Source organism: Heptranchias perlo, chromosome 26 (genome assembly GCF_035084215.1).
Source record: "Heptranchias perlo isolate sHepPer1 chromosome 26, sHepPer1.hap1, whole genome shotgun sequence".
Lineage (NCBI taxonomy): Eukaryota > Metazoa > Chordata > Chondrichthyes > Hexanchiformes > Hexanchidae > Heptranchias > Heptranchias perlo.
In genome coordinates this window covers 40,631,365-40,657,934 of record NC_090350.1, presented here as the reverse complement: position 1 = coordinate 40,657,934, position 26,570 = coordinate 40,631,365, and the positions used below count along the sequence as shown (strand labels likewise).

General features: G+C 46.6%; 1 protein-coding gene across 4 annotated transcripts in view; it reads left to right on the top strand.

The window, feature by feature from the left end:
* The first annotated feature begins 8,600 nt into the window (after positions 1 to 8,600).
* The window catches only part of LOC137342725 (arf-GAP with SH3 domain, ANK repeat and PH domain-containing protein 2-like), a 75,221-nt gene continuing 57,251 nt past the window's right edge, over positions 8,601 to 26,570 (top strand). For all 4 annotated transcript variants that reach the window (XM_068006877.1, XM_068006879.1, XM_068006880.1 and 1 more), the window contains exons 1-3: positions 8,601 to 8,858; positions 22,628 to 22,700; positions 25,154 to 25,299. In XM_068006877.1, coding sequence (XP_067862978.1) covers positions 8,733 to 8,858; positions 22,628 to 22,700; positions 25,154 to 25,299 — 345 coding nt within the window. In that variant the 5' untranslated portion in view covers positions 8,601 to 8,732. The remainder of the gene's footprint in view (positions 8,859 to 22,627; positions 22,701 to 25,153; positions 25,300 to 26,570) is intronic.

Below are 26,570 nucleotides of genomic sequence, written 5' to 3'. Positions count from 1 at the left end.
ACAAAGCACAAGTCAGGAGTGTGATGGAATACTCTCCACTTGCCTGGATGAGTGCAGCTCCAACAACACTCAAGAAGCTCAACACCATCCAGGACAAAGCAGCCCGCTTGATTGGCACCCCATCCACCACCCTAAACATTCACTCCCTTCACCACCGGCGCACCGTGGCTGCAGTGTGTACCATCCACAGGATGCACTGTAGCAACTCGCCAAGGCTTCTTCGACAGCACCTCCCAAACCCGCGACCTCTACCACCTAGAAGGACAAGAGCAGCAGACACATGGGAACACCACCACCTGCACGTTCCCCTCCAAGTCACACACCATCCCGACTTGGAAATATATCGCCGTTCCTTCATTGTCGCTGGGTCAAAATCCTGGAACTCCCTTCCTAACAGCACTGTGGGAGAACCTTCACCACACGGACTGCAGCAGTTCAAGAAGGCGGCTCATCTGCCCTCTCAGGTGAATGTAAAAGCTCCCATAGCACTATTTGAAGAGCAGGGGAGCTCTCCACGGTGTCCTGGCCAATATTTATCCCTCAACCAACACCTAAAAACAGATGATCTGGTCATTTATCTCCTTGCAATTTGTGGCAAATTGGCTGCCACGTTTCCTACATTACAGCAGTGACTACACTGCAAAAATACTTCATGGCTGTAAAGCACTTTGGGACATCCTGAAAGGCACTATATAAATGCAAGTCAGTCTTTCTTTACGACCACTTGAACAAACAGACGAGGCCTCAGTTGAAGATCTTATCTGATATATAGTTGACCCTCGGGGTAGCACTGACTGGTCGGCCTCGTCCTGGCGAGGATTACAAACCAACTGAGCCGAGGACACACGTTTGCTTTTCATTACATTGTCAGCGTGTGAAAAGGGTGTTCCTGCCCATGGTTGTCACTTAACTGCCCTCTGAAGTGGCCCAGTAAGCCACTGAGCTGTATCAAATTTCAAAGCCTCCTAAACTGCTACAGCACTGTGGGAGAACCTTCACCACACGGACTGCAGCGGTTCAAGGCGGCAGCTCACCACCTCCTTCTCAAAGGGCAATTAGGGATGGGCAATAAATGCCGGCCTCGCCAGCGACGCCCACATCCCATGAACGAATATTTTGCCGTTGAATGTCATGGGGAGGTGGTTAGACACTCTCTTGTTGGAGATAGGCATTGCCTGGCACTTGTCTGGCGCGAATGTTACTTGCCACTTGTGGATACTGCGGATGTGTTGTGGATATTATGGAGGGAACTTCAATTGCCTCCACAGTATTCCTGGGAAAAGGCTGTGCAGGGATTTGAAGATAAGATATATTAAATTTGATGCATTGGGAAGCAGGGAGTCAGGACTGACCCAGGGAGTATGCGGGCGATGGGCGGGACTAGAATTCTGTAACAAGCAGAAGCATTCCAGCAGAAGAAAGCATCGTCTCCATACCCCGGAGCAGTCAGACAATTAAGTAGCAATTAAATTAATAGAGTGTCTCACCAAAGGGCGGTGTGACTAGGGCGATACGCTGTAGCCGCATTTAGTGGAGGTGTGCGCACAGGCCTGTTGTGTAAGGTGCTGAATGCCTTGTCATTAAACACTTTCCTTTGGCAGATGCCAAAGGCACATACCATTGTTATCTCCAGACTCGACTATTCCAATCCTCTCCTGGTCGGCTTCTCGCCTTGCACCCTCCGTAAAATTGAGCTCATCCAAAACTCTGCTGCCCCGTATCCTAACTCGCACCAAAACCCGTTCACCCATCACCTCTGTGCTCGCTGACCTACATTGGCTCCCCGTCCGGGAACACTTTGATTTTAAAATTCTCATCCTTGTTTTCAAATCCCTCCGTGGCCTCGCCCCCTCCCTATCTCTGTAACCTCTTCCAGCCCTACAACCCTCCGAGATCTCTGCGCTCCTCCAATTCTGGCCTCTTGCGCATCCCCGATTTTCACCGCTCCACCATTGGTGGCTGGGCCTTCAGCTGCCAGAGCCCTATGCTCTGGAATTCCCTCCCTAAACCTCTCCGCCTCTCTACCTCTCTCTCCTCGTTTGTAAGTCGCTCCTTAAAACCTACCTCTTTGACCAAGCTTTTGGTCACCTGTCCTAATATCTCCTTATGGGGCTCAGTGTCAAATTTTGTCTGATAATCGCTCCTGTGAAGCGCCTTGGGATGTTTTACTACGTTAAAAGCCCGATATAAATGCAAGTTGTTGTCGTTTATTCTCTGCTGGATCCTCCACCAGCTGGAATGTTGTTCCACTGGGACTTTGCTGATTGGTGCAGGCAGAGCCAGATTAAGAATTCTTGCGGTCCTGGGCAGCAGGAACATTCAGGTCCCCACCGCATCCCTGCCCCCTCTCCCCCAGCCCTCCCCCCACACACAACCCCGCCCCCGATCCAGTAAACACAAAACTAGTAAAATACATGAAGAAATAAGCCTGTAGAATGTTTAAACACTGCGTTGATAATAAAGCAAATTGTATCACAATATACTGTGCTTAAATTAAATGATCCAGTGGTTTTATGTAGTTTTACTGCATTGTGGTGAGTTTTACTGGGGGCTCCCATATTTGGCCAGTGTACATGGGCACAGACCCCCGTGTGTTAATCTGCCCCTGGTTACTGGGCACAGACCCCCGTGTGTTAATCTGCCCCTGGTTACTGGGCACAGACCCCCGTGTGTTAATCTGCCCCTGGTTAATGGGCACAGACCCTCGTGTGTTAATCTGCCCCTGGTTACTGGGCACAGACCCTCGTGTGTTAATCTGCCCCTGGTTAATGGGCACAGACCCTCGTGTGTTAATCTGCCCCTGGTTACTGGGCACAGACCCTCGAGTGTTAATCTGCTCCTGGTTACTGGGGGCATGTTATTTGATGCAGAAGTGAGTGCTCTCACTGCCACTCATTAAACGATCTAAAACACATTTGTTAACTTGTTGAAGACTCTGGGCTGGAATTGCTGAATCATTTGCACGAATTCCTTCCTAGAATTCCACCCACCAGTGTTGATATCCCCACCCTCTCCCATCCAGAATGATCAGCACAGCTCCAGCTGGTTTGGAGCCATTGTAGAGTTTACTGTATGCAGTCCCACTAATCAGCAGTTCTGACTTAAGTCATTGCACTGTACAGATTCTTACCATATTAGAATTACGTCATCTCTTTATCTTGCTTTCTAGTTTCCTCCCCTCGTCTAAAGGCACTGACCTTTGCTGGGGCTATGGCTCCCTCGATGATGACTGCCCTCCCATATTTCACTCAAGTGGCCATTCTTCCTGTGTCAGCCTACACGGTGAGTGCCAGCAGGCTGTTGAACTGAGGGGTGGCGGGGAATGGGGTGGGGGGTGGTGGGCAGTGAGGGGGTGGAGAGAGAGGAAGGGGGAATTCACAGCTCAGCCCAGAGCCTGTCCTCGCTCAAAGTGCACGCACACCTGGAGGTACCAGCAGGAGTCACAGCAATAGCCTGCTAACTATTTTTCCATTCTCTGGAATGCTGTGCCTATACTGCTGCCTTGGGTGAGATCAGCTGACTCATCACAGATTGTAGGTGGTCAGTGGGTAGCACTCTCGCTTCTGAGTCGGAAGGTTGATGGGTTACAGAGACTTGAGCACGTAATCTAGGCTGACACCCCCAGTGCAGTACTGGCGGAGTGCTGCACTGTTGGAGGTGCCATTTTTCAGATGTGACATTAAACTGAGTTTGCCCTCTCGAGTGGACGCAAAAGATCGCATGGCACTATTTCGAAGAGGAACAGGGCAGTTCTCCCAGTCTTCTGCCCGACATTTATTCCTCAGGCAACATCAATAAAACAGATTAGCTAGTCATCTATCTCATTGCTGTTTGTGGGACTTGCTGTGTGCAAATTGGTTGCTGCATTTCCTACATTACAACAGTGACTACACAGCAACAAAGCTAATTGGGACGTCATGAAAGGCACTATGTAAATGCAGGTTCTTTTCTTTCTATTGGAGATGGAACATAGGAACAGGAGGAGGCCATTCGGCCCCTTGAGCCTGTTCCGCCATTCAATGAGATCATGGCTGAACTGTATCTTAACTCCATTGGTTCTGTAATCCTTAATATCCTTAGCTAGCAAAAGTCCATCGATCTCAGTTTTGAAATTTTCAATTGACCCCCAGCCTCAACAGCTTTCTGGGGGAGAGAGTTCCAGATTTCCACTACCTTTTGTGTGAGAAGTGCTTCCTGACATAGAAACATAGAAAATAGGAGCAGGAGTAGGCCATTCGGCCCTTCGAGCCTGCTCCGCCATTCAATATGATCATGGCTGATCCTCCAGCTGAATATCATATTCCCGCTCTGACATCACCCCCTGACCTGCCTGGTCCGTGGAACTAGGTGAAGATCGTACTCACACGTGATTCAATAATTAGCGCTGATGTTGCTGCAAGTCTCCCATCGTCAGTGCTACGCTCATGGTGTAAGGGACAGAAGCAGAACGCACGCGTTTGTTTATGGAAGGCTGTTAGCAGCAAATGGAGGCCTTTTTTTTTTGGTATTTATTTATATAGTGACGGCACACCATCTGTGTGGCTGACTGTTGAAATATTCTGTGTTCGGGGCCATGACCTAGTCGGGTTGCCAGGAACTGAAGGAGGGGGCCTGCGGGGGGTGGACGGGCTTAGATCTACTTACTGAGACCAGGGGGTGATTCTGAAAGTAACGGCAGTTCCTGCAGCTGAGAACTGTAATAAGTGTGGAAATATGAGTAGTGTTATTCCAGGCCCAAGACCACACGTATTGAGTTGGGAAGTCGGGAGAGAGGAGCTGAATTGAATTACAGAGAGATTTAACTCTTGCATCACTGGCCTCTACTGGGAGAGAACTGGGCCTCATAACAATCCAAGTTTAAAGACGAAAGAAAAACTTGCATTTATATAGCACCTTTCATGACCTCAGGACGCCCAAAAGCACTTCACAGCCAATGAAGTACTTTTCAGGGTGTATTTACTTTTGTAATGTAGGGAAACGCAACAGCCAATTTGCGCACAGCAAGGTCCCACAAACAGCAATGTGATAAATGATCAGATAATTTGTTTATTTTTGGTAATATTAATCGAGGGATAAATATTGGCCAGGACTCCCCTGCCTTTCTTCGAAATAGTGCCACGGGGTCTTTTACATCCATCTGAGAGGGCAGACAGGGCCTCAGTTTAACGTCTGAGTCCGAAAGACGGCATCTCTGACAATGTAGCACTGCGCTGGAGTGTCAGCCTAGATTTTGTGCTCAAGTCTCTGGAGTGGGACTTGAACCCACGACCTTCTGCCTCAGAGGCGAGAGTGCGACCCAACGAGCCACGGCTGAAAGCTAAACTTTGGACTCAGAATATTATTTTCTTATCCAGTTTTCTTCCCTCCTGTCCTGAAGGCGCTGACTCTTGTGATTCCACGGGCATCGACTGCACACCTATATTTCTTCTTGTGTGAATAATTGGGCTATTCAACCATTGGGGTCTTAGCAGACTGTCCTCACCCAATTTCCACACACAGAGCAACCACTGGACAATGATCAGGTTGCAGGAACCCTGACCTTTATCCCCTCTCTACCTTGGGGCATTAAATGCTGCCTTGGCCGGGATTGGCTGAACCAACACAGACTATTACCTCCCAGTTTAAGAAATAGTAAGATTCTGTTAGAGTGGGGACTGTGGGGCGTTTGTGGATGGACCAAATAGTCTTTCTCATGGGTATCAGTCTTGTGATATTGAGATATCTCGCAGCCCAGTGGGCGTGTGTACAACCTTGGGCTTTTGCAACAATTTCCCCTCCCACTCCCCAACCAGCTGGGACCGGGGACCTCCCAGGTGGTCTCTCCTCTTCTGATTTTCCCTCCCTCCTAATGAGAGATGCCTCAGCCTCTATTCAGCTGTGGAGTCTTAGCAGAGTAAAGGAATATGATAACTTCAACCTCAACTCTCTGTACTGTGCCCGACAGTGAAAATGGTAACTATCCCTGGGAATGTGTCTAGTTGCCTCAAGGGTGCGGATGCTCTCTCCTCAATACTAATTATAACATTCTATTGATGCCACATTTTTAATATGTATATTTTTACCCTTAAAGTTTTCCCTACAATTTTTTTCCGTTATCTCAGCCACATGGTCGTTTCCGGAGGGATGGAATTGAAAAGCGGAGAAGTTATGTTGAACTTGCATGGAACCTTGGTTAGACTACGCTTGGAGCACTGAGCACAATTCCGGTCTCCATATTACAAAAAGGATATAGAGGCACTGGAGAAAGTGCAAAAAAAGATTCACAAGGATGATAGCAGAACTGAGAGGTTATACTTATCAGGAAAGGCTGAACAGGCTGGGGCTCTTTTCTCTAGAAATAGAAATGTAAGGAATCTTACAACAGTTTAATTTGAAAATCACAAGCTTTCGGAGGCTTTCTCCTTCGTCAGGTGAATGTGGGAATCCTTGAACGTTTCGCATTTATATAGCACCCTGATGAAGGAGAAAGCCTCCGAAAGCTTGTGATTTTCAAATAAAATTGATGGACTATAACCTGGTGTTGTAAGATTCATTATAAACAGCTAGTTTTTATACATTCCTCACTCCCCTCTACATAACAATTCACATATTTCTGCACTACATGATTATATAAAAGTTAAAATACAATTCCATATAAGGAGAATTTAGTTGACGTAGCCCTAATCAATAACTTTAGTTTTCGTTACTTAACAAGCTCTTTTCCCATTGGGTTAACAAGTATAAATTCCCTAACATCATTATCTTTATTGGTAGTTTCACTCTTGTTCCATATAATTGCTGTTCTACCAAGTGAAACCTTTAATTATAAGTCTGTCTTTGTTTCTTTATCATTGATACCAATTAAAAAGGATGGTGTATGTCCAGGGGTTTCCCTTTGCAGTACTAACTGTTTGCCCACAATTTTATCCAATGATTAAAGTTCTCTGAAACTTTATGAACCAGTGTGCAATGGCACGTCTTTAATTAAATATCTTATTACTTCATCCTGAAACTGACCATTGCTACAGGGTCAGTGCTCGTCCAATAGCCCACTCACCACCCCAAGCTGACTCAGAGCTCCCTGCTTAACAGGCCAAGGTTAAAGGTTAAAATTACTATAATATAAAGAGAGTCGTATATAATAGTCGTCTAACATTGGTAGACTTCAGGACAGCCTGATTAACCCTTTCCTTACATGGCTATAGTTGTAGCGAAATCCTCCAAACACTTCACAAGGTCAAAGTGTGGGTTTAAAAACCATAGCCAGGGCATCTCTGAAATCCGCTCAGAAACCCACGGGATTTGGTCGCCCTCTCTCCTCTGAGTCAGAAGGTTCAAACACCAGCCCAGGACCTGAGCACGTAACCCAGGCTGGCACTGCAGTGCCCCCATTGACAGAGGCGCCTCCCGTTAGGTGAGATGTTAAACCAAGTCTACCTGTTCCAGTGGTTCAGGTTAGAGAGTCTATGGCACTATTTGAGGAAGAGCAGGGAGTTTCTCCTGGTGCCCTGGCCAACATTCCACTCTCAATCAGCACCATCAAAATAAAAGATTGCTACCTGTGGGATCTTGCTGTGCAGATAACGTCTCCATAACTCAGGCCGCTGCACTGCAGAGTAATTCATTGTATGTGAAGTGTGTGGAGATGTCTCTGAGGGTTGTGATAAGGTGCTCTACAAATGCAAGCCTTTCTTTTCATTTGACATAAATTATTATTTTAATATCGGAAGCGACACATTAAACAAAAAGGAATTTAATTAGAAGCAATAATATAATTACTGCTTTTATGACAGGAGAGGGAAACAATTAACGTTACAATAACATTTATGAATGAGACATAGTAGGAAAATGGTGAAACGGTATTTAAAAGTAGCAGATTCCGCAAAAACTCTCAATTCTTCCGGTAGGAAAAGAGAAATTATCACGAGAGAGCTTGACATGTTGCATTGTCTGATGTGCTGCTTCGCTGTAATAAATTCCTTTTCAGCTCTCCCGGTGGCCTGGTGTGTAATGACACCACCCTGTGCAGTGCAGAGATGTGTAAATCAGAGGGTCTCCCAGTTTTTAGCCCTAGTTGGAGAGCTGATCAAACTGCACCTGGATTAGGGAGGGGAGAGAATCAGCCGGGGCTCCTGCTTACTATTCAGCGATCCCCCCCCCCCCCCCCCTGCTGTAGAGGGTCAGACTCGATTGCGATTCCCCCTGCAGTTGAATAGCCCCAATCAGCATCATTGCCTAAACTCACGCCTGAAGATGAGACCCGAGGACCTGCAGACTGCCCCCCCCCCCTCCCAAAGAACCGTACCCCAACAAGAGTCAGGAGAGGAGGAGGGGGGAGGGAAACATTGGAAAAAGAGTTTGTGTTTTTTAAAAAAATGGACTGCGTTTTACAAATATTAAAGCTGAAACTGTATTTAAAAGAGTTTTTAAAAAAGTTGATGCTGGGAAGCAAAGGTGGGGGGGGGAGGGGGTGAAGAGAAAGATATAAACAAAAACCAAACAAAAGGGAAAACACACACAAAGAGAAAAAAAACTCCCTGATTCTCCTCCCTCCCCTCCCGGCACAGTGTTGCTTTAAGTTGGATCCAACTCGACCCCACGTGATTGTGGCGAAGAGTTTGATACAAAGTGACCCTGGAGCTGGAATTAACTCGGATCCTTTCGCTGCTCGTCGCTCTGCGCCTGTCCGGGCAGGAAAATTATTGTACTTTCTTTTTTTGGTTAAAGCAAAAGTTGTATCTCTTCTTGTGAGGATGCCGGAACAGATCAGCGTCTCCGAGTTTGTGAGAGAGACTTTAGAGGACATCAGCTCCCCAATCACCTCCAACTTTACTTCGAAAATGATTAACTGCAGGAACACGGTGACTGCCCTGGAAGAGGTGGGTGTGATTTCAGAGAGAGAGGGAGAGAGAGAGAAAAGTAGCAAAAAAAAAACCCCAGGTCTTTTTCCAGCGGGATAGTATTTAGCGTCAGTGTATTTCCCAGTTCTGTGAATCTCCCGATTCTTTGTGTTGGATCGTGTGATTTTTGTTCCGAGTTTAGGTTGGATCATTTCCCCCCCCCCCCCCCCCCTCCTAATCTGGACCGGGTCAGGTGAATGGGGATCAAGGTCTCCAATGACCCCGTTTCTGAGAAACTTTCCCTCGGGCAGGTGCCCGTCTCCGGGAAACTTTCCGTGTTGAGTTGCGATCGGGAATAAATGGCAGAGGAAGAGGGGCGGAGCGGTGATCGAAAGCTCCTGTTCCACTTTCACCGAGTGATTGCACTCCTGCCCTCCGCTCACATTGAAGGCTGGTGAGCTCACCTTGTTCAGAAACAGGAGCCAGAAGGTGAAGTCATCACCGTTAATATTATCTTTTGTGTTTTCCCCCTCCTGTGCTCTCCCACATCCTCTCTTTCTCCCCCCCCCCCTCCTCCTCCTCCCCCCCCTCCTCCTCCTCCCCAAAGTGTTCTGCCTGGTGCTGGTATTCTGTTCTATGGGCTCTGGTGTCTCAGCCCTTCTTCACTTGTGACCCTGCACAGTGAGTGTCAGAGGGCTAACCGACCTTGGGGGGCATCGCAGCCGAGCGTGCTCCCGTCCGCACATGCACGAGTCACTTGATAACAGCCTGGAGCAGGAACCCTGCCTGATTTATCTTTATTTTTTGTTTTCTCTCTCTCTAGGAACAGGAGGAGGCCATTCAGCCCCTCGAGCCTGTTCCGCCATTCGGTTAGATCATGGCCGATCTGTATCCTAACTCTATCTACCCACCTTGGTTCAGTAACTGTTAATACCTTTTGCCTAACAAAAATCTATTGCTCAGTTTTGAAATTTTCAACTCAACTCAGCCTTAATAGCTTTTTGGGGGAGAGAGAGTTCCAGGTTTCCACTTCCCCTTGTGTGATGTGTTTCCTGACAACACCCCCGAACGGCCTGGCTCTAATTTTAAGCTTATGCCCCCTTGTTCTGGACTCTCCCACCAGAGGAAATAATTTCTCTGTCTATCCTATCAAATCCTTTAATTATCTTGAACACCTCTTCGGGCGCTGCTGAAGCCAGTGGCGTCTCCTGGCTCAGCTCAGACCGGGAGTTGAACCTGGAGCCTTCCTGCTCTGTCTTGGGGTTCAGTTCCGTGCTGGGGCAGTGTCATTCCCAATTGAACCATCAGGAGCTATTGATGAAACTTGAAATGTATACAGTGTGATGGTACTGGACTAGCAACCAAGAGGTCACGTTCAAATTCCACCACAGCAAGTTGTGAAACTGAATTCATTAAATCTGGCAATTTGCCGGCTGACACCAGAAAATGATATACAACTCAACTGGTTCACTAAGTTCCTTCAGGGAACAGAGCCAGGTGACCCTTACTTGATGTGGCCTACATGTGACTGCATATCAAAACAACTTGCATTTATATAGCACCTTTAACATAGTGAAATGTCCCAAGGTGCTTCAAAGGAGCGTTATCAGACAAAATTTGACACCGAGCCACGTTGAGATATTAGGACAGGTGACCAAAAGCTTGGTCAAAGAGATAGGTTTTAAGGAGCGTCTTAGAGGAGAGAGAGAGAGACACACAGACACAGAGAGGTTTAGGGAGGGAATTCCAGAGCTTAGGGTTCAGGCAGCTGAAGGCACGGCCGCCAATGGTGGATCAGTGAAAATCGGGGATACGCAAGAGGCCAGAATTGGAGGAGAGCAGAGAACTCGGAGGGTTGTAGGGCTGGAGGAGGTTACAGAAACGGACTACAGTATGTGCTGACTCTAAAATACACTCTTCTGTAGTGGGTCCCACCACCACCTAAAGAACCCAAGAATGGGCGATAAATAAATGAAGGAGAATGTCCCAAGAATAAATAATTAAAGAGAATAAAACTTCAATTGCCTGCCCACTCAGCACTACATGGGGTGCTGACACGGGCTGTCTTCATGGCTCCTGTTGTCACACTCTGCCATTGAATTTTCAGGGTTCACTAAAAGGTGTCTTCCCCCCCCTTTCATGTGAGGTTGGTTTGAGTGGTGATCTGTCACGTGATCCACTTCTGCGACTGCGTGCACGTCTGTGCGTGCGACAGACCTCTGACATCGCTGCGGCCAACCAGCAGACGGCAAATAGCGAGCTTTATGTGTTCCGTGCCTGTGGAATTTCCCTGCAACTGACATCATCAGTGAGAACGGTGATTTTAAAAACCTCTACCTACCCATAGTGCAAATTAAAAAGCGCAAAGAACATCTTAAAACTATGTACTGCAGCTCGAATGTCATCATTTCAGTCCGGTTTCTAATCCAATAATCCACACCAATAAATATTGGCCAGGACACTGGGCAGAACTCCCCTGATCGTCTTCAAAATAATGCCATGGGATCTTTTACATCCACGAGAGGGCCTCTGTTTAATGTCGCGTCCGAAAGACGGCACCTCCGACAGTGCAGCACTCCCTCAGTACTGCACTGGGAGTGTCGGCCTGGATTTTGTGTGCCAGTCTCTGGATATGGAAGTTGTTGCTGTTGGAGCCTGACCCAACTGCAGGGAGAGGCTCCCTGTGTGACGTGAAAACACTTTGCAGCAGCACTGCCGTCTGTGCTAAAGAAAGGAACTGCTTTGTAACGACATCAAGGAGAGCTATGTGGGAGGAGCAGGATGACTTTCCTCTGCTGGTCCCTTCCCTGTGGGGAATGCCTCCTATACAGCCCAGAGCAGCTAAGCTAAGGAAACCTCAGCGACCAGAGCGATGTGTTGGTCCTCGTTGAAATTGCTGTGCTGAGTTAGCTGATCTGTGCTTTCCTGAAGGCACTGACTCGTGATTGGGTGTAGTTCCACAGGCCATTGGCAGCCCTGCAGTACCATGCCAAAGCTCTTTATGTGCCAACCGAGGCTGAGAGTGGCACTGGACTATTCAACCACAGGGGGCGTCACAGCGACGCTTGATCGTCTCCTGACCGTACCTGAACCTGCACTTACAGCAAAGGTCAACTGGATAGCAATTGGGAGTGGGAATTTTTTTTAACCCCCCCCCCCCCCCCCCCCCCATTTCCCCAGCCCAGGGGTTGCTGAGACCAATTGCAGTGGTCATACTCTGCCCACTACTGAGGCAGAGGCTGACTATCTGCGTTTGATAAATCAACTGATTCAAAACATCCGTCTATTCGTGTCTTTGATTTCCTGCCATTGTGGTCTCCTGATATAAAAAAAATCATGAATGGTTTTGATAGAGTAAACAAGGAGAAACTGTTTCCATTGGCAGAAGGGTCGGTAACCAGAGGACACAGATTTAAAGTAATTGGCAAAAGAACTGGGGAAGATGAGAATTTTTTTTTTTAGGCAGCGAGTTGTTACGACCTGGAATGCGCTGCCTGAAAGGGCGGTGGAAGCAGATTCGATAGTAACTTTCAAAAGGGAATTGGATAAATACTTGAAAAGGGAAAAATTTGCAGGGCTACGGGGAAAGAGCAGGGGAGTAGGATTAACTGGATCGCTCTTTCGAAGAGCCGGCACAGGCACGATGGGCCAAATGGCCTCCTGCGCTGTATTATTCTCTGATTCTAAGCCGCCACACGGTGGAGTGAGATATTTACCACGTGGGGGAATGCTGGTCGGGGAGTGAGAGAGCAGAGAGGACAGTCCTCCATCGTGCCCGCTTGTGTTTCTCCTAGACGCTGGTTACCCGGTGGAGCAAATTCCCATCGAGTCTCGTTATTAAGATTGAGAATCGTTGATTTTTTGCACCACAGAACCTGAAGAAGGGAAAATAAACTCATAATGGTTTTGTGTTTTCACTTCCCAATGCGTTATTAAATGGCTGAGATCGAATAAAGCATTAAGATCATGAAGATATTTAATACCCCTTGTGTATTACGGGGGAAAGAAAAGAAAGCTCCCACCTCCCCAGACCAGCGAGCCGACCGTACAGTGCTATTAGTGAAAGGTAGGGGCAGATTGACTGTCGTCTTCCTCACGTTGTACATGGTGTGGTAAGGGAGGGAGGTGCTGGGGGGAGCACAGAAAACACTGAGGATTGGGGATAGGGGATCGTGTCTGGAATAAAGAGAAATCCACCCTCGTTAGCTGATGTGCTGAAAGTGTTGTTTAGTGTGGGACTGAGCCTTGCAGACCAGGAAATGCCAGGGGCCCATCCCTGGTGTGAGCTGAGTTGGACGATCTCGGTTGGTACTAGAGGTTTGCAACCCTCCAGGATTGGCCTGGAGTCTCCAGGAATTGAAGATTAATCTCCAGGTCACTGCTGCGAACAACACCCGAGAGAAAAATCATAGAAACAATAAACAAAATTGTAGTGGTTTCTCATTTTCTTTGAACACTTTTTCATTTATTAGTTACAGAAAATTTTGGAGATGAGGGGGGAAAAAAGGCTGTTTCGCTGACCAGTCAATATTAATCCAATTGGGTAACAAGAGCTTGTTCCCTTTGCAATTGGCCATGAGAAGGCAATGCGGCTGTAGGATGGGAGTATGGGTGTGGCGGGGGCAGCAGGTCATGAAACCTCCAGGAATACACCCAACCAGAGTCGGCAACCCCTAGTCACAGCTGGGAACAGGCTGAGTCGGAACAAAGGACCGGAGATGGAGACTAAAATACACAGGGGTTACTTGTAGACTGCTGGGTGGCTTTTGGCTCGCTGCAGCTAAATTGGCGACTTCAGTTACGTGGCAAGACTAGAGAAACTGGGGTGAAACCTCCCTGGGATGCACCCAACCCTAGTTGGTGCAGCGGTTGGGACACTACAGTTGGCCTCAGTGCCACTGAGGTAAGGAACGGGAGAAAGTTAACCCTGCTCCTGTTTGCTGTGCAGTGACTCCTGCTGGAAAGAGTGCGTATGTGCTGGGGTGAAGGTGAGTTTGGGCTCGGCTGCAGTTCAGATATCCTGCTGGCACTCAACTGAACCAGCCCACGCGTGAAGAGTGCCGGCTTAGGTGAGGCATTAAAGAAAGAAAGGACTTGCATTTATATAGTGTTTTTTGTGACCTCAGGACACCCAAAGACGCTTTACAGCCAATGAAATATTGGAGGATACCTCCAACAAAGTGGAGAACAAATGGCAGTCGTATTGGACCTTTACATTGGGGTTTCTCTTCTCTAGGATCATTTCCATTGGTTTGGGCCCTAAGCGCTAGGATTCCCTCCCTAAACCTCTCCACCTTTCTGTCCTCTTAAGATGCTCCTTAAAACCTACCTCTTTGACCAAGTGTTTGGTCACCTGCCCCAATGTCGCCTCCTTTGACACGGTGTTAATTTTTGTCTGATTACGCACCTGTGAAGCGCTCTGGGCTTGTTTTGCTACGTTAAAAGGTGCTGTATAAATGCAAGTTATTTGCTTTAGTCGGATCTTCTGGGAGGGGCAGTGGAAATTGGCCAGGTCCATTTAAAAGTCCCTCTCCTTCCTAGTCAGCCAAGCAGTGATCTCGGTCGTGTCCAATTGAGGAAGGATGATTAGTTAGCACGGGGGAGACATGAGTCATGGGCCTGTCTTGGGGAACAGGCTGAAAGAAAGCCCTTATGTAGTCGAAATTCAAACATGACATTCAGTCACTTAATTTCCTCCACCTTGGCCCATTTTTTCCAGATAAACAGTGGCATAAACCTCAGACACACCTGTCTAGTACATTTGAACAGAGCAAGGCTGTTTGATTTCCAAATATTTAAAATCATTGGTTATTGCAGTTTGTGTATGAAAGCCCTAAAGTTACACGATTAGCACATTTAAAAGCAGACTTTGCCAACTCCCAGAATATGGCTTGGGCTGATAATGAGCGCCCAACAATTCAGGGAGCTGAACTAACATCGGAACAGATATGGTCACTGACTTGGGGAATTTCAGCAATTGTCATTTGTGGATATGTCTCGCTGTCTGATTCAGATAATTCTTCTAAAACAATTGAATGGAAAGGAAAGAACTTTGCATTTCTACAGCACCTTTCATGACCTCAGGATGTCCCAAAGTGCTTCACAGCCAATGACAACAAAGAAACAGGCCATTCGGCCCAACCAGTTTGTGTTGGTGTTTGATCACTATCTACACTCGCATGGAGGACAATATTTAGCATTTTTTAAAAAAAGACTTGCATTTATATAGCGTCTTTCACGCGGCGGGGTGTCCCAAAGATGCTTTACAGCCAATGATGTACTTTTTGAAATGTAGTCACTGTTGTAATGTAGGAAACACAGCAGCCAATTTATGCACAGCAAGATCCCACAAACAGCAACGTGATAAATGACCAAATAATCTGTTTTAATGATGTTGGTTGAGGGACACCGATGAGAACTCCCCTGCTCTTCCTTGTAAAAGATGCTGCGGCACTATTCCAACCACCTGAGAGGGCAGATGGGGCCTCTGTTTAATGTCTCATCCAAAAGATGGCACCTCTGACAGTGCAGCACTCCCTCAGTACTGTACTGGAGCATCAACCTGAATTATGTGCTCAAGTCTCTGGAGTGGGACTTGAACCCACGACTTTCTGAATCCGAGGGGAGAGTGCGCCCCACTGAGCCACCGCTGACACTAATTGAGTTTATGACGTCATTAATTCTAACCCGCCTGAACAAGTGTACAGTAAGAACAAATAAAAATAATAGTGTCTGGATAGCTCAGTGTGTGAATGCACCATCGGTTATAGGTCGGTGCTGAGCCAGTTACTTCTGGGGTAGCGATGGGGGCATTATACATTGGCTCAACACTCCTCTACTTTCGGGGTGGGGGTGAGGGAGGAGTGAAGGATAGGGTGAGGGTTGTAATCCTGTGACTTCCACTGAACAGTGTGGATGTCAGCTGGGGGCAGGATTGTTCTCGACTGTGGTGCTTTCCGTGGTAGAATAGCCTGTCCCACCTCCCTGCCTTTCCCCCCCGGCCCCTTTTCTTGCAGATGGAGAATGGGCACTTGGGTGAGATTTTGGCATCGCTGCCGCTGTACTCCAGGCAGGGCCACTACCTTCAGGAGAGAATAGGGGACTATGGAATAATAAGATGCATTTCATGGAATCATAGAATGATACATCACAGAAGGAGGCCATTCGGCCCATCATGCCTGTGCCGGCTCTTTGAAAGATCTATCCAATTATTCCCTTTCCCCATAGCCCTGCAAATCATTACCCTTAAAGTATTTATCCAATTCCCTTTTGAAAGTTACTACTGAATCTGCTTCCACCTCCTTTTCAGGCAGTGCATTCCAGATCATAACAACTCGCTGCGTAAAAAATTTTCCCTCCTCCCTTCTGGTTCTTTTGCCAATTACCTTAAATCTGGGTCCTTTGGTTACCGACCCTCCTGCCAGTGGAAACCGTTTTTCCTTATTTATTCTATCAAAATCCTTAATGACTTTGAATGCCTCCTATTAAATCTCTCTTTGTTCTACTCAGAGCAGAGAAGATTAATTGCAACTCCTCTAGTTTCTCCACATGACTGATTTAAAAAAAAATACTTCCTTATGGGAATAGCCCCTCTTTAAAGATTCTGGTCGTATTATTGCTACGAAAGAAAAACCTAATCAATGTTTGATTTTATTCACCTTTCCAATTAGTTTTGTGTATCAAGTTTTTTGCCTAATATTTTCCACCAAAGCTACTTTGGATTCCTCATCTGAAAATTGACCACGTACAGAGTCTGATTCCTCTGGCACACTGACTCTTTAAGAGGCTTGACCGCAAGTACACAAACATATCGAGGCGCCCAATTTTCCAAGCCTGGTTTCCCCAAGTACGCTGCTGATTGGTTCGATATCTGACCCGGTTTGACGTGTGCCATTCTTAGAAAAATAAATTATAAATGGCCCTCTCTATTGCTGGAGCGCGGGTGGAATTTGTCGCTCGTCCTGAAAAGCCAGTCCCCAGCGTTTGCCCGAAGGCTTTGGTTTACGGTGAGATTCTCTGCAAACTGGGCAAGGAGATGAATCGAAAAGCAAAATACTGCGGATGCTGGAAATCTGAAATGAAAACCGAAAATGCTGGAAACGCTCGGCAAGCCAGGCAGCATCTGTGGAGAAAGAAAGAAAGAGAGTTAACATTACAGGTCGATTGACCTTTTGTCAGAATTGACAAGGAGATGGATGTTTTCTCCGTGTAGGCATGGCATTTGCTTCAGGTGAAGTAAAGGCTGACTTTGAGGTGGTTGAGTGCGCAGTTCATAAGATTTGTTGAGCTACCAGGGCATTTTTAAAAAATAAGTCCATTTTATCTCTCTACTTCTGTGTCCCACAGTGTCAGTTATTAAAGGTTATCAATGTATTTGCATCAGCAGAAAATGCCTTTGATGAGATTGGAATGTTAAATCTTGGCAATTGTCTTCTATAGCCATCTTCCTCTCCCACTGATACTATAATGGAGGTCTGATTTTATTAATAGTTTGAATAATTGGCAAAAAAGCCAGGGGGGAGATGAGGAGAATTTTTTTTTTTATGCAGCGAGTTGTTATGACCTGAAATGCACTGCCTGATAGGGTGGTGGAAAGAGATTGAATAGTCCCTTTCAAAAGGGAATTGGATATAATACTTGAAGGGAAAAAATTGCAGGGCTATGGGGAAAGAGCAGGAGAGTGAGACTAATTGGATAGCTCTTTTTCAAAGAGCTGGCACAGGCACGATGGGCCAAATGGCCTGCTTCGGTGCTCTATGATTCTATGAACACATTGGTACCCGATCGGCTCAGTGACCATTCTCGCATGCCAGGCCCAAAACATCTGTTGAAAGTAAGGTATTTATGTTTTAAACATTTTCCCCTCCTCCTTGTTATCCCTTACCCACGCCTCAATATGCCTTATGGATGTTCCCTACAGCTACTTCTCTCTTGCTTCATCGTAGTTCCGAATATACAATTCCTTCCTCCCTACACGCTCGCTATGTTGAAATTAAAACTCATCACACTGACTCCTACTCTAAAGCATTCTTTTCCAGCACCTCAAAAATGCGCTGCTACTTGCACATCCTTGATTTTCATCACTCCACCATTGGCGGCCGTGCCTTCAGCTGCCTGGGCCCTAAGCTCTGGAATTCCCTCCCTAAACCTCTCCGCCTCCTTTTTAAAGTCGCTCCTTAAAACCTACCTCTTTGACCAAGCTTTTGGTCGTCTAATATCTCATGTGGCTCTGTGTCAAAGTTTGTTTGAAAACCGCTCCTGCGGAGCGCCTTGGGGCATTTTACTACGTTAAAGGCGCTATATAAATGCAAGTTGATGTAAGAGAGAGCAAAAGGTTTTTTTTTAAAAAAAAAGTGAGCGATAACATTTTAATAAGTAAAAATGCAAATTTGAAAAAGTTTCTCCGCCTTTTGGATGAGATGTTAAACTGAGGCCCCTGCCTGTCGTCTCGGGTGGACGGGGCGGATTAACCCAAGGACCCCTTGGAAAAAGGTCAAACTCTCTGTAACACAGAAAAACTGCGTACAATCGCTGGATCAAAATATTTTTCTAGCATTTAAAAATACTGTCGGAAGGAGGCAGAGTCGGCAGATTCGTTATAATGTAAATTCTGACGTTTGTGTCGCAATTTAGGGGTGTGGATGGGGGGAGGGTGGGGGTGCTGCAGAGGGGCCAGGGATGTTCTTTTTGCTTGGATCTGGGTGGGGATCCCATGGCACTATACGAAGAAGAGCAGGAGCGTTCTCCCTGGTGTCATGGCCGATATTTATCCCTCAACCATCACTAAAACGGATGCTAATCTCGTTGTGGGATCTTGCCGTGCAAAAATTAGCTGCTGTGTTTCCCTGCCGCAGTGACGACCCTTCAAAAGGACTTTGTTAGCTGCGAAGTGCGTTGGGACATCCTGAGGATGTGAAAGGCGGTAGATAAATGCAAGTTCTTTCTTTAAGATGGTCCTGTTGTGGACTACAATGCAGTAATATACCATACAAGGGTTCTGTGAAGGATAAGTTACGTCTTACTTGTACCGTAGACAGTAGTCGGTCCATATCCCCAGTGGTGAAGTGCCTTGGGGGAACTTTTGAGCAGATTCGGGTCCTGATAATTCTGCTTTTAGAGCAGCTGACATCTGTGAGAGAGCAATCCACAGAGGACACTAGATTAACTTTGAGCTGCCTTAATTGGTTTTGTAAATTTGAACTAATAAGTAAAACGTTATTGATTAGCAGACATTATTGGAGATGTGATGCCTTTGCATGTTTTCTATTTTAAAAAATATCCTGCTGAGGTATCTTCTGGCCAGTGAAGTTCGTGTATGAACCCTTGCACTCATAATTTGTTTGCTTTAAGGTTGATGTTAACCCATTTTAAATGGGTTCGTGTCTGCCTGAAAGAGCAGAGAGGAATGCAGCACTAGCCCTTGTAGCTGAACTTCACTGATTGCAGCTGCTGGCTGTTTTACATCGCTGCCTGGCGTGAAACTGAGCTACACTGACCCGAGAGTCACTTGCATCTGATTTCCCCCAGTCTGGGCTGAGCTCGGCAATCTCAGCTGGGGCGTTGGAATTGCCCTCAGCAGCCCTGGTCTGGGAGGAGGAAATCAGCGAGGGTTCCTGCTCCTGATTTACTACCCAGTGACTAGTGTGTGTTTGGGGGGGGAGGGCACGCCAGTATTGCATTCAGCTGTGAAGCCGCCTTGGTTGAATAACCTTGCCCGTGTAGAAGTTGGTGCTCGGGTGAGGCACAGGAGGACTGTTAGGGTAACAGTTCCAGGGCACTAACAAAAGTCAGGAGGGGACAAGAAAAAACTGGTAGCAGATCGCGCTTCAAGGACAAGTGTTTCTTTTAAACTCGGGGAAGTGACTGTGGGACAAAGGCAGCTCTGTATTGTTTTGTTTTATGAATCTGGATGGACTCCAAGTTGATGCAATAGGCTGTTGCCAGTAATTCTTTATTGACGCACAATAAATAATAAAGGGAATGTTAGTTTGTGTTTTTTTTTGCAGTCTTCTCTCCTTCGCTCCTGAAAGCACTGACTGGGTAATGTTTAGTGGATGCTGGTAGCCCTCTAGTGCCCTCCTGATGTGGCCGTTCTCACGTGTGAGCCTAGATCATTGCTATCAACCTGACCTACGCTAAACTCTTGTCTGAAACCAGTGAAGGTACACGGTCAGCAGGGATTGCTGGATCTCCGTCAGTAACGTGAACTCTGGATGAAATGGTCCTCTCCCATTGTTGGGGGTTTGGAGATTTTTGCACCCCTCCCTCCCTCCCAATCACTGCCACTCCAACTGGTATCAACTATAGGATTTTAGAATTGGGAATGAGAGGTGGGCAGGGAGCAAGAGGTTGGCATGTTCCGATGGAGTGGTGCGTTCTCCCTGTGTGAGACTATTCTATTCCTTTTTATGAGATGTTAGTTTCTTGTTTGTTTGTTTAGCTTTCAATTCAATGGGAGTAAGGAACGTGGGAACTTTGAACAAAGGTTGATATCCGGAGATGAGCACAGGGACATCCCAATATGCAAATTAGATGGCATATGCTATTGCTGACTTGCAAAGCACACAGTCAGAACCCTTCTAAAATTCACATCATTTTACAACAATGTAATTTTGTCAGGGAATAATCTGCTTGGAAGCATCTGGGTCGGGGTGGGGGGGAACCTGCGAGGGAGGTGCAGTGACGATGAGGGCAGAAGGATTTTAACCAGGAGGAGTTGCTTCGTTCTCCATGTTTATTTACAGTTCCAAATACAGCTGATAGCAAACTTGCAATTCTCCAGCTATCAGTTGCACGTCACCAATATAAAAGCTGTTATTTATTGCACTGCTTGACCTTCCTAGAAGCGACACGAGCAGACTAGACCAGGAGGTCACTGGTTCGACTCCCAGGCTTGGCCATGAGCCGGTGGTCGGTCCTCGACAGTAATTGGGTTGCAATTGGCCGCGGCCCTTCTGTGTTGGGAAGGGGGCCAAGCACTGGAAATTCTTGATCATCGACTATTGACTGCTGCTGGAAATGGGATGCAGTGACTCAGAGTAGCACTCTCGCCTCTTGAGTTAGAAGGTTGTGGGTTCCAGTCCCACTCCAGAGACTTGAGCACAAAATCCAGGCTGACACTCCGGGTACCAGTACTGAGGGAGTGCTGCACTGTCGGAAGTGCCATCTTTCGGGTGAGATGTTAAACCGAGGCTCGGTTTGCCCCCCTCGGGTGGTTGTAAAAGATCCCATAGCACTATTCGAAGAAGAGCAAGGGAGTTCTCCGTGTCCTGGCCAATATTTATCCCTCAACCACCATCACTAAAACAGATTATCTGGTCATTTATTACATTGCTGTTTGTGGGATCTTACTGTGCACAAATTGGCTGCTGTATTTCCTACATTACAACAGTGACTACACTTCAAAAAGAACATCATTGGCTGTAAAGCATCCTTGGGACGTCCTGAGGTCGTGAAAGGTGCTATATAAATGCAAGTCTTTTAAAATTTTTGCTAAATGAGAACAGGTGATTGTTCTCCGCCTGAGTATAGATGGTAATCAAACACCAACACAAACTGGCTGGGCTGAACGGTCTGGTTCCTTGTTGTAATTTCTATGTAATATTTGCTGTAGTACTGAATCTAGTCATTTGCATATTACTTTGAGCGATGTCGTTAAGTTGCTCTCAATACGTCTGGGTGCTGGGTGGATTGGGCTCAGCTTTATTTGAAGGGGCAATTGAATCTAAGAAAGCAACTTGGGGGTTGGAGAAAGAGTTGGGCCAAATATGTAAGTGGGTAGATCAATACCGGAGGGCATTTAGCACAGACTAGGGGTTGCCAACTCTGGACGTATTCCTGGAGGTTTTATCACCCGCGCGCTCGCCTGCAACCACCCCGCCCCCACACCCCAGCCATTGGTCACACGACACGTCAATCCTCACAATACCCTGGCCCCACACCCCCCGCCATTGGGCGCACGACACGTCCATCTTTGTGATGTCCCGCCTTCCCACACCAAGTGCAAATTGAACTTTGTTACTCAATTGGATGATTCTTGACTTGTTAAATAGCCAATTTTCCCATCTTACTATTTTTACAACTAATAAATGAAAGTGCTCAAAGAAATTGAAAACAACACTTTTTTTTAATGCCCCTACCATTTCTCTCCTGGGTGTTGCTTGCAACAGTGTACTGGAGATTAATCTTTAATTCCTGGAGACTCCAGGCCAATCCTGGAGGGTTGGCAACCCCTAGTACTGACTGGTGTAGGATAGTAAGTCACACCGTGAACAGTGTCAAAATCGCTAAAGATATTGAGCGACCGATGCTTCGAGATTTCTCAATGTGTCCAATCGCTGCCCAGCAATCAACAGAGCAAATAGAATTCAGAACTCTGTAACTGAAACAGCAGAGTACAAGCCACAGGAAGTTCTTACTCAAACTGTGCAGGGCTCTGGTCAGACTGCACCTTGGAGTACACTGTCCAGTTCTGGTCACTGTCCAGTTCTGGTCACTGTCTCCTTGTGTTACATTCAGGAACTAGAGATTGTGCTGAGAAAGGCCACAAGGAGAGACTGGGGAATCTTGAGAGCGGGTGTCTAGAGGATTATGGGTTAAGTTCAGTCACTTCTCATAGAAATTTTTTTTCATAGAAATTTACGGCACAGAAGGAGGCCATTTGGCCCATCGTGTCTGTGCCACTTCTGTTGTATTTGCGCTTGGTTTTGAGGTCTGCTGTGCGTCCAGCCTGTTGGAGTGGTGTTTCTCTGTGTTGCTGGGTTTGCTGTAAGTGGCCTGATGGTGCTCTTTTTTTTTTTGCCTTGCAGTCACTGGAGGCGGATCAGACTATCTTGCTGAAGATGAAGAAGTTGGTTAAAGCCATCCACTCCTCTGGACTCTGTAAGTCACAAATTAAAACTTTTGGTGATGGGATCACAATCCAAACGTGTTGATTTTTTTGAGACGGTCGGATGGACTAAAGCTGCACTTTGCAAGGGGGCAATCCTCTCCTCTCGGGTACAGTGGGTGGGAAGAGAGAAATGGAGGGTAATTACCTCAAAAGAGTTTCTTGTGTGAAAACATTTCCAAAGGGGAGAGTGAATGAATCTTTAGTATTACATTTAGCCTCAGTGATTTGCCATTTATTGAGCCAAGTCAGCAATGGACTGTTCTAATGTTGTGAAGCCACTTGAGGGATAACCTCCTGGTGAATTTTAACCTAGATAAATGTCCTTCCCTGCCCATCAACTCCTGTGTCTCCTGTTTGCATACATCTTCTGATGTTCTCTTTAGGCCTCAGCAGGTCATTGGATGAAGGTTCTTTCTCTTCGTCATCTATAATCTCCTTTTTCCTTTCTGCCTCTTTTTCCCCTCTCTCTTGATCCAATCTTTCTTTCCCTCTCTCTCTCTTATTTCTCATTCTGATTTGACTCTGATTCACCAGATTTCCTCCTCCGTCGTTCCTGTTTCTTTCTCGATCCTTAAATCTCATTGGTTAAGAAGAGAGACCGTTGGTCCCATCGTTCACTAAGGTCCCAGATGCCCTGTTACCAGCTCGCACTGCCAGCCAGTTATGGCGCAAAATTTTTTTTTGAGTTTAATGGTGCAGGAAAAAGTCTGACTAACCAAGCACGCTGTGAGATGCCCCACTCCAGCAAGACTTGGGCCAATAAAACAAACTTCAAATGACCTGGGGGCTAATTCTCTCTTTTCCCCCCCCCCCCATAGAATTTGTGGCGATCTAGAGTTTAACCCCCTTTCCTTTAGCCTCATGGCATTCTCTTCCAAGAATGAAACTGTTGCTTGGCGGGAGGCCCATCGTTTGTGTTGTACTGGGGGAAAAATGTGTTGCTTTCCTTTCTCGTAAGGCCCATAGCCAGTCAAAAATGTGACTAATCCCACCGCACAGCTGAAACTGAACGATGGGATGTCAATCATCTGAGCCTTGGTGGTGGGAATTATATTTACATTGGCTTAAGGGTGAATGGATTATCATCCAATTGTTGAAGTGATTTCCGCTCCCTGACGACCTCCTGAAACTTCTCTTGCTCTCTTTCCCTATTATACCGTGGACAGCTAATGATTTTTTTTTAGATGAACCCAGTGGGGCTGCCCTAATTTCACTTTCTTAAAATCCCCACTTTTGCCTCGGACCCAAATGTTATCTCCTGAAGCTGTTGACTCAGTGATTTCACTGAGCGTGTTTAGGAGCAATTTCTTGATGCAATGTTGTTCAATCATTGTAAACTTCTATGGTTCTATGACTTCTGTTAGGATAAAAGAAAGAAATAGCATTCATAGAACACCTTGCACGACCTCCGAACGTCCCAAAGCATTTTACAACCAATGAAGTACTTTTCTGAAGTGTAGTCACTGTTGTAATGTAGGAAATGCGGCAGGCAATTTGCGCACAGCAAGATCCCACAAACAGCAATGTGATAATGACCAGATAATCTGTTTGTGATGTTGGTTGTGGGATAAATATTGGCCAGGACACTGGGGAGAGCTCCCCTAGTCGTCTTTGAATCGTGCCATGGGATCGTTTACGTCCACTTGAGAGGACAGACGGGGCCTCTGTTTAACGTCTCGTCTGATAGACCTCACCTCTGACAGTGCAGTACTCCCGCAGTACTGCACTGGGAGTGTCAGCCTGGATTTTGTGCTCCAGTCTCTGGAGTGGGACTTGAACCCACGACCTTCTGACTCGAGGGGAGAGTGCGCCCCACTGAGCCACGGCTCAGTTCGGGGGTATTGTCACAGTTGATATGTAACGTTTATTTTGAATTGACTTTTTAATGGGGGATATCATTTACATATTCAAGTGTTTTCAGATAATAAAATAGAAGAATCCTACCATGGTTACAGCACAGAAGGAGGCCATTCAGCCCATCGAACCTGTGTCGACTCTTTGTAAGAGCAATCAGTTAGTCCCGTTACCTCGCTATAGAAATTCTATAAAATATAGATGAAATTCTTTGCTAGCTTCCTTGATGGTCCAGTTGGTCAATACACTGTGGTACTGAGACCCCTCTCACCTTGCCCACTCCCATTCCCCTCCCGGCCCAAGCATTTAATCCCTGACCTGTGCTGAGTTAACTGATCTGAGCTGGGCTAGATGTAGTGATGCCAGAGTTGGCCTCTGTGCTCCTGGACCAACGAGGAGATGAGTTGACCTGGGTTCCCCCTCTCCACCGTAGCTGCTGGAGAGTGCACGCTTGGGAGACCTTCCAACACTGGCTGTTGATTCGCTGTTTGAACATGGGGATTATCACAGGTGTGCCTGGCTATCCAGTGAATCTCTCTCTTTCTCACTCTCTCTCTCCTTTTTTGTTTTTTCTTGTGTTGGTGTCCAGCGCATGTGGAGAATGAAGAGCAGTACATTGAAGTTCTGGAGAGCTTTGGGAACCACCATCTATCTCAAAACAAGAACGAGCTGTCCACGGGCTTCCTGAACCTGGGCGTGTTCACGCGTGAAGTAACGGCACTCTTCAAGAATCTGGTAAGCTGGCTGAGCTCTCCATAACCACGGAGTTTATCGAGTGCGGTTGTAAGCGTAAGATTTTTGAACATTGAAGTCAGGTGTCAGGTTTATTGAGCACACAGCACGTGCAATAGTACTTAAACATACACTTAAAAGGTCGTACTTACAACCACCCCTGATGATGGTTGGTTGGCGATTCAAACGTGTTCTGAGCTCTGTACCTCAGGCCTTTACGAATCCAAATATTCATTACAGCCAGTTTTTATACATTTCTCACTCCCCTCTACATATTTCTGCATTACATGATTATATAAAAGTTAAAATACAACTCCGTTTAAGGAGAATTTAGTTGACGTATCCCTGATCAATAACTTTAAATTTTCCTTAATGAGCTCATTTACCATTGGGCTAATTCAATCTGTATAACTCCCATATTTTGTTATCTTATTCTACCAAGTGAAACCTTTAATTATAAGTCTGTCTTTGTTTCTTTATCATTGATACCATTTAAAAAGGATGATGTATGTCCAGGGGTTTTCCTTTGCAGAATTAACTGTTTTCCCACACTTTTTATTTGTTCATGTGATGTGGGCGTCGCTGGCGAGGCCGGCATTTATTGCCCATCCCTAATTGCCCTTGAGAAGGTGGTGGTGAGCCGCCGCCTTGAACCATTGCAGTCCGTGTGGTGAAAGTTCTCCCACAGTGCTGTTAGGAAGGGAGTTCCAGGATTTTGACCCAGCGACGATGAAGGAACGGTGATATATTTCCAAGTCGGGATGGTGTGTGACTTGGAGGGGAACGTGCAGGTGGTGGTGTTCCCATGTGCCTGCTGCCCTTGTCCTTCTAGGTGATAGAGGTCGCGGGTTTGGGAGGTGCTGTCGAAGAAGCCTTGGCGAGTTGCTGCAGTGCATCCTGTGGATGGTGCACACTGCAGCCACTGTGCGCCGGTGGTGAAGGGAGTGAATGTTTAGGGTGGTGGATGGGGTGCCAATCAAGCGGGCTGCTTTGTCCTGGATGGTGTCGAGCTTCTTGAGTGTTGTTGGAGCTGCACTCATCCAGGCAAGTGGAGAGTATTCCATCACACTCCTGACTTGTGCCTTGTAGATGGTGGAAAGGCTTTGGGGAGTCAGGAGGTGAGTCACTTGCCGCAGAATACCCAGCCTCTGACCTGCTCTTGTAGCCACTGTATTTATATGGCTGGTCCAGTTAAGTTTCTTGTCAATGGTGACCCCCAGGATGTTGATGGTAGGGGGTTTGGTGATGGCAATGCCGTTGAATGTCAAGGGGAG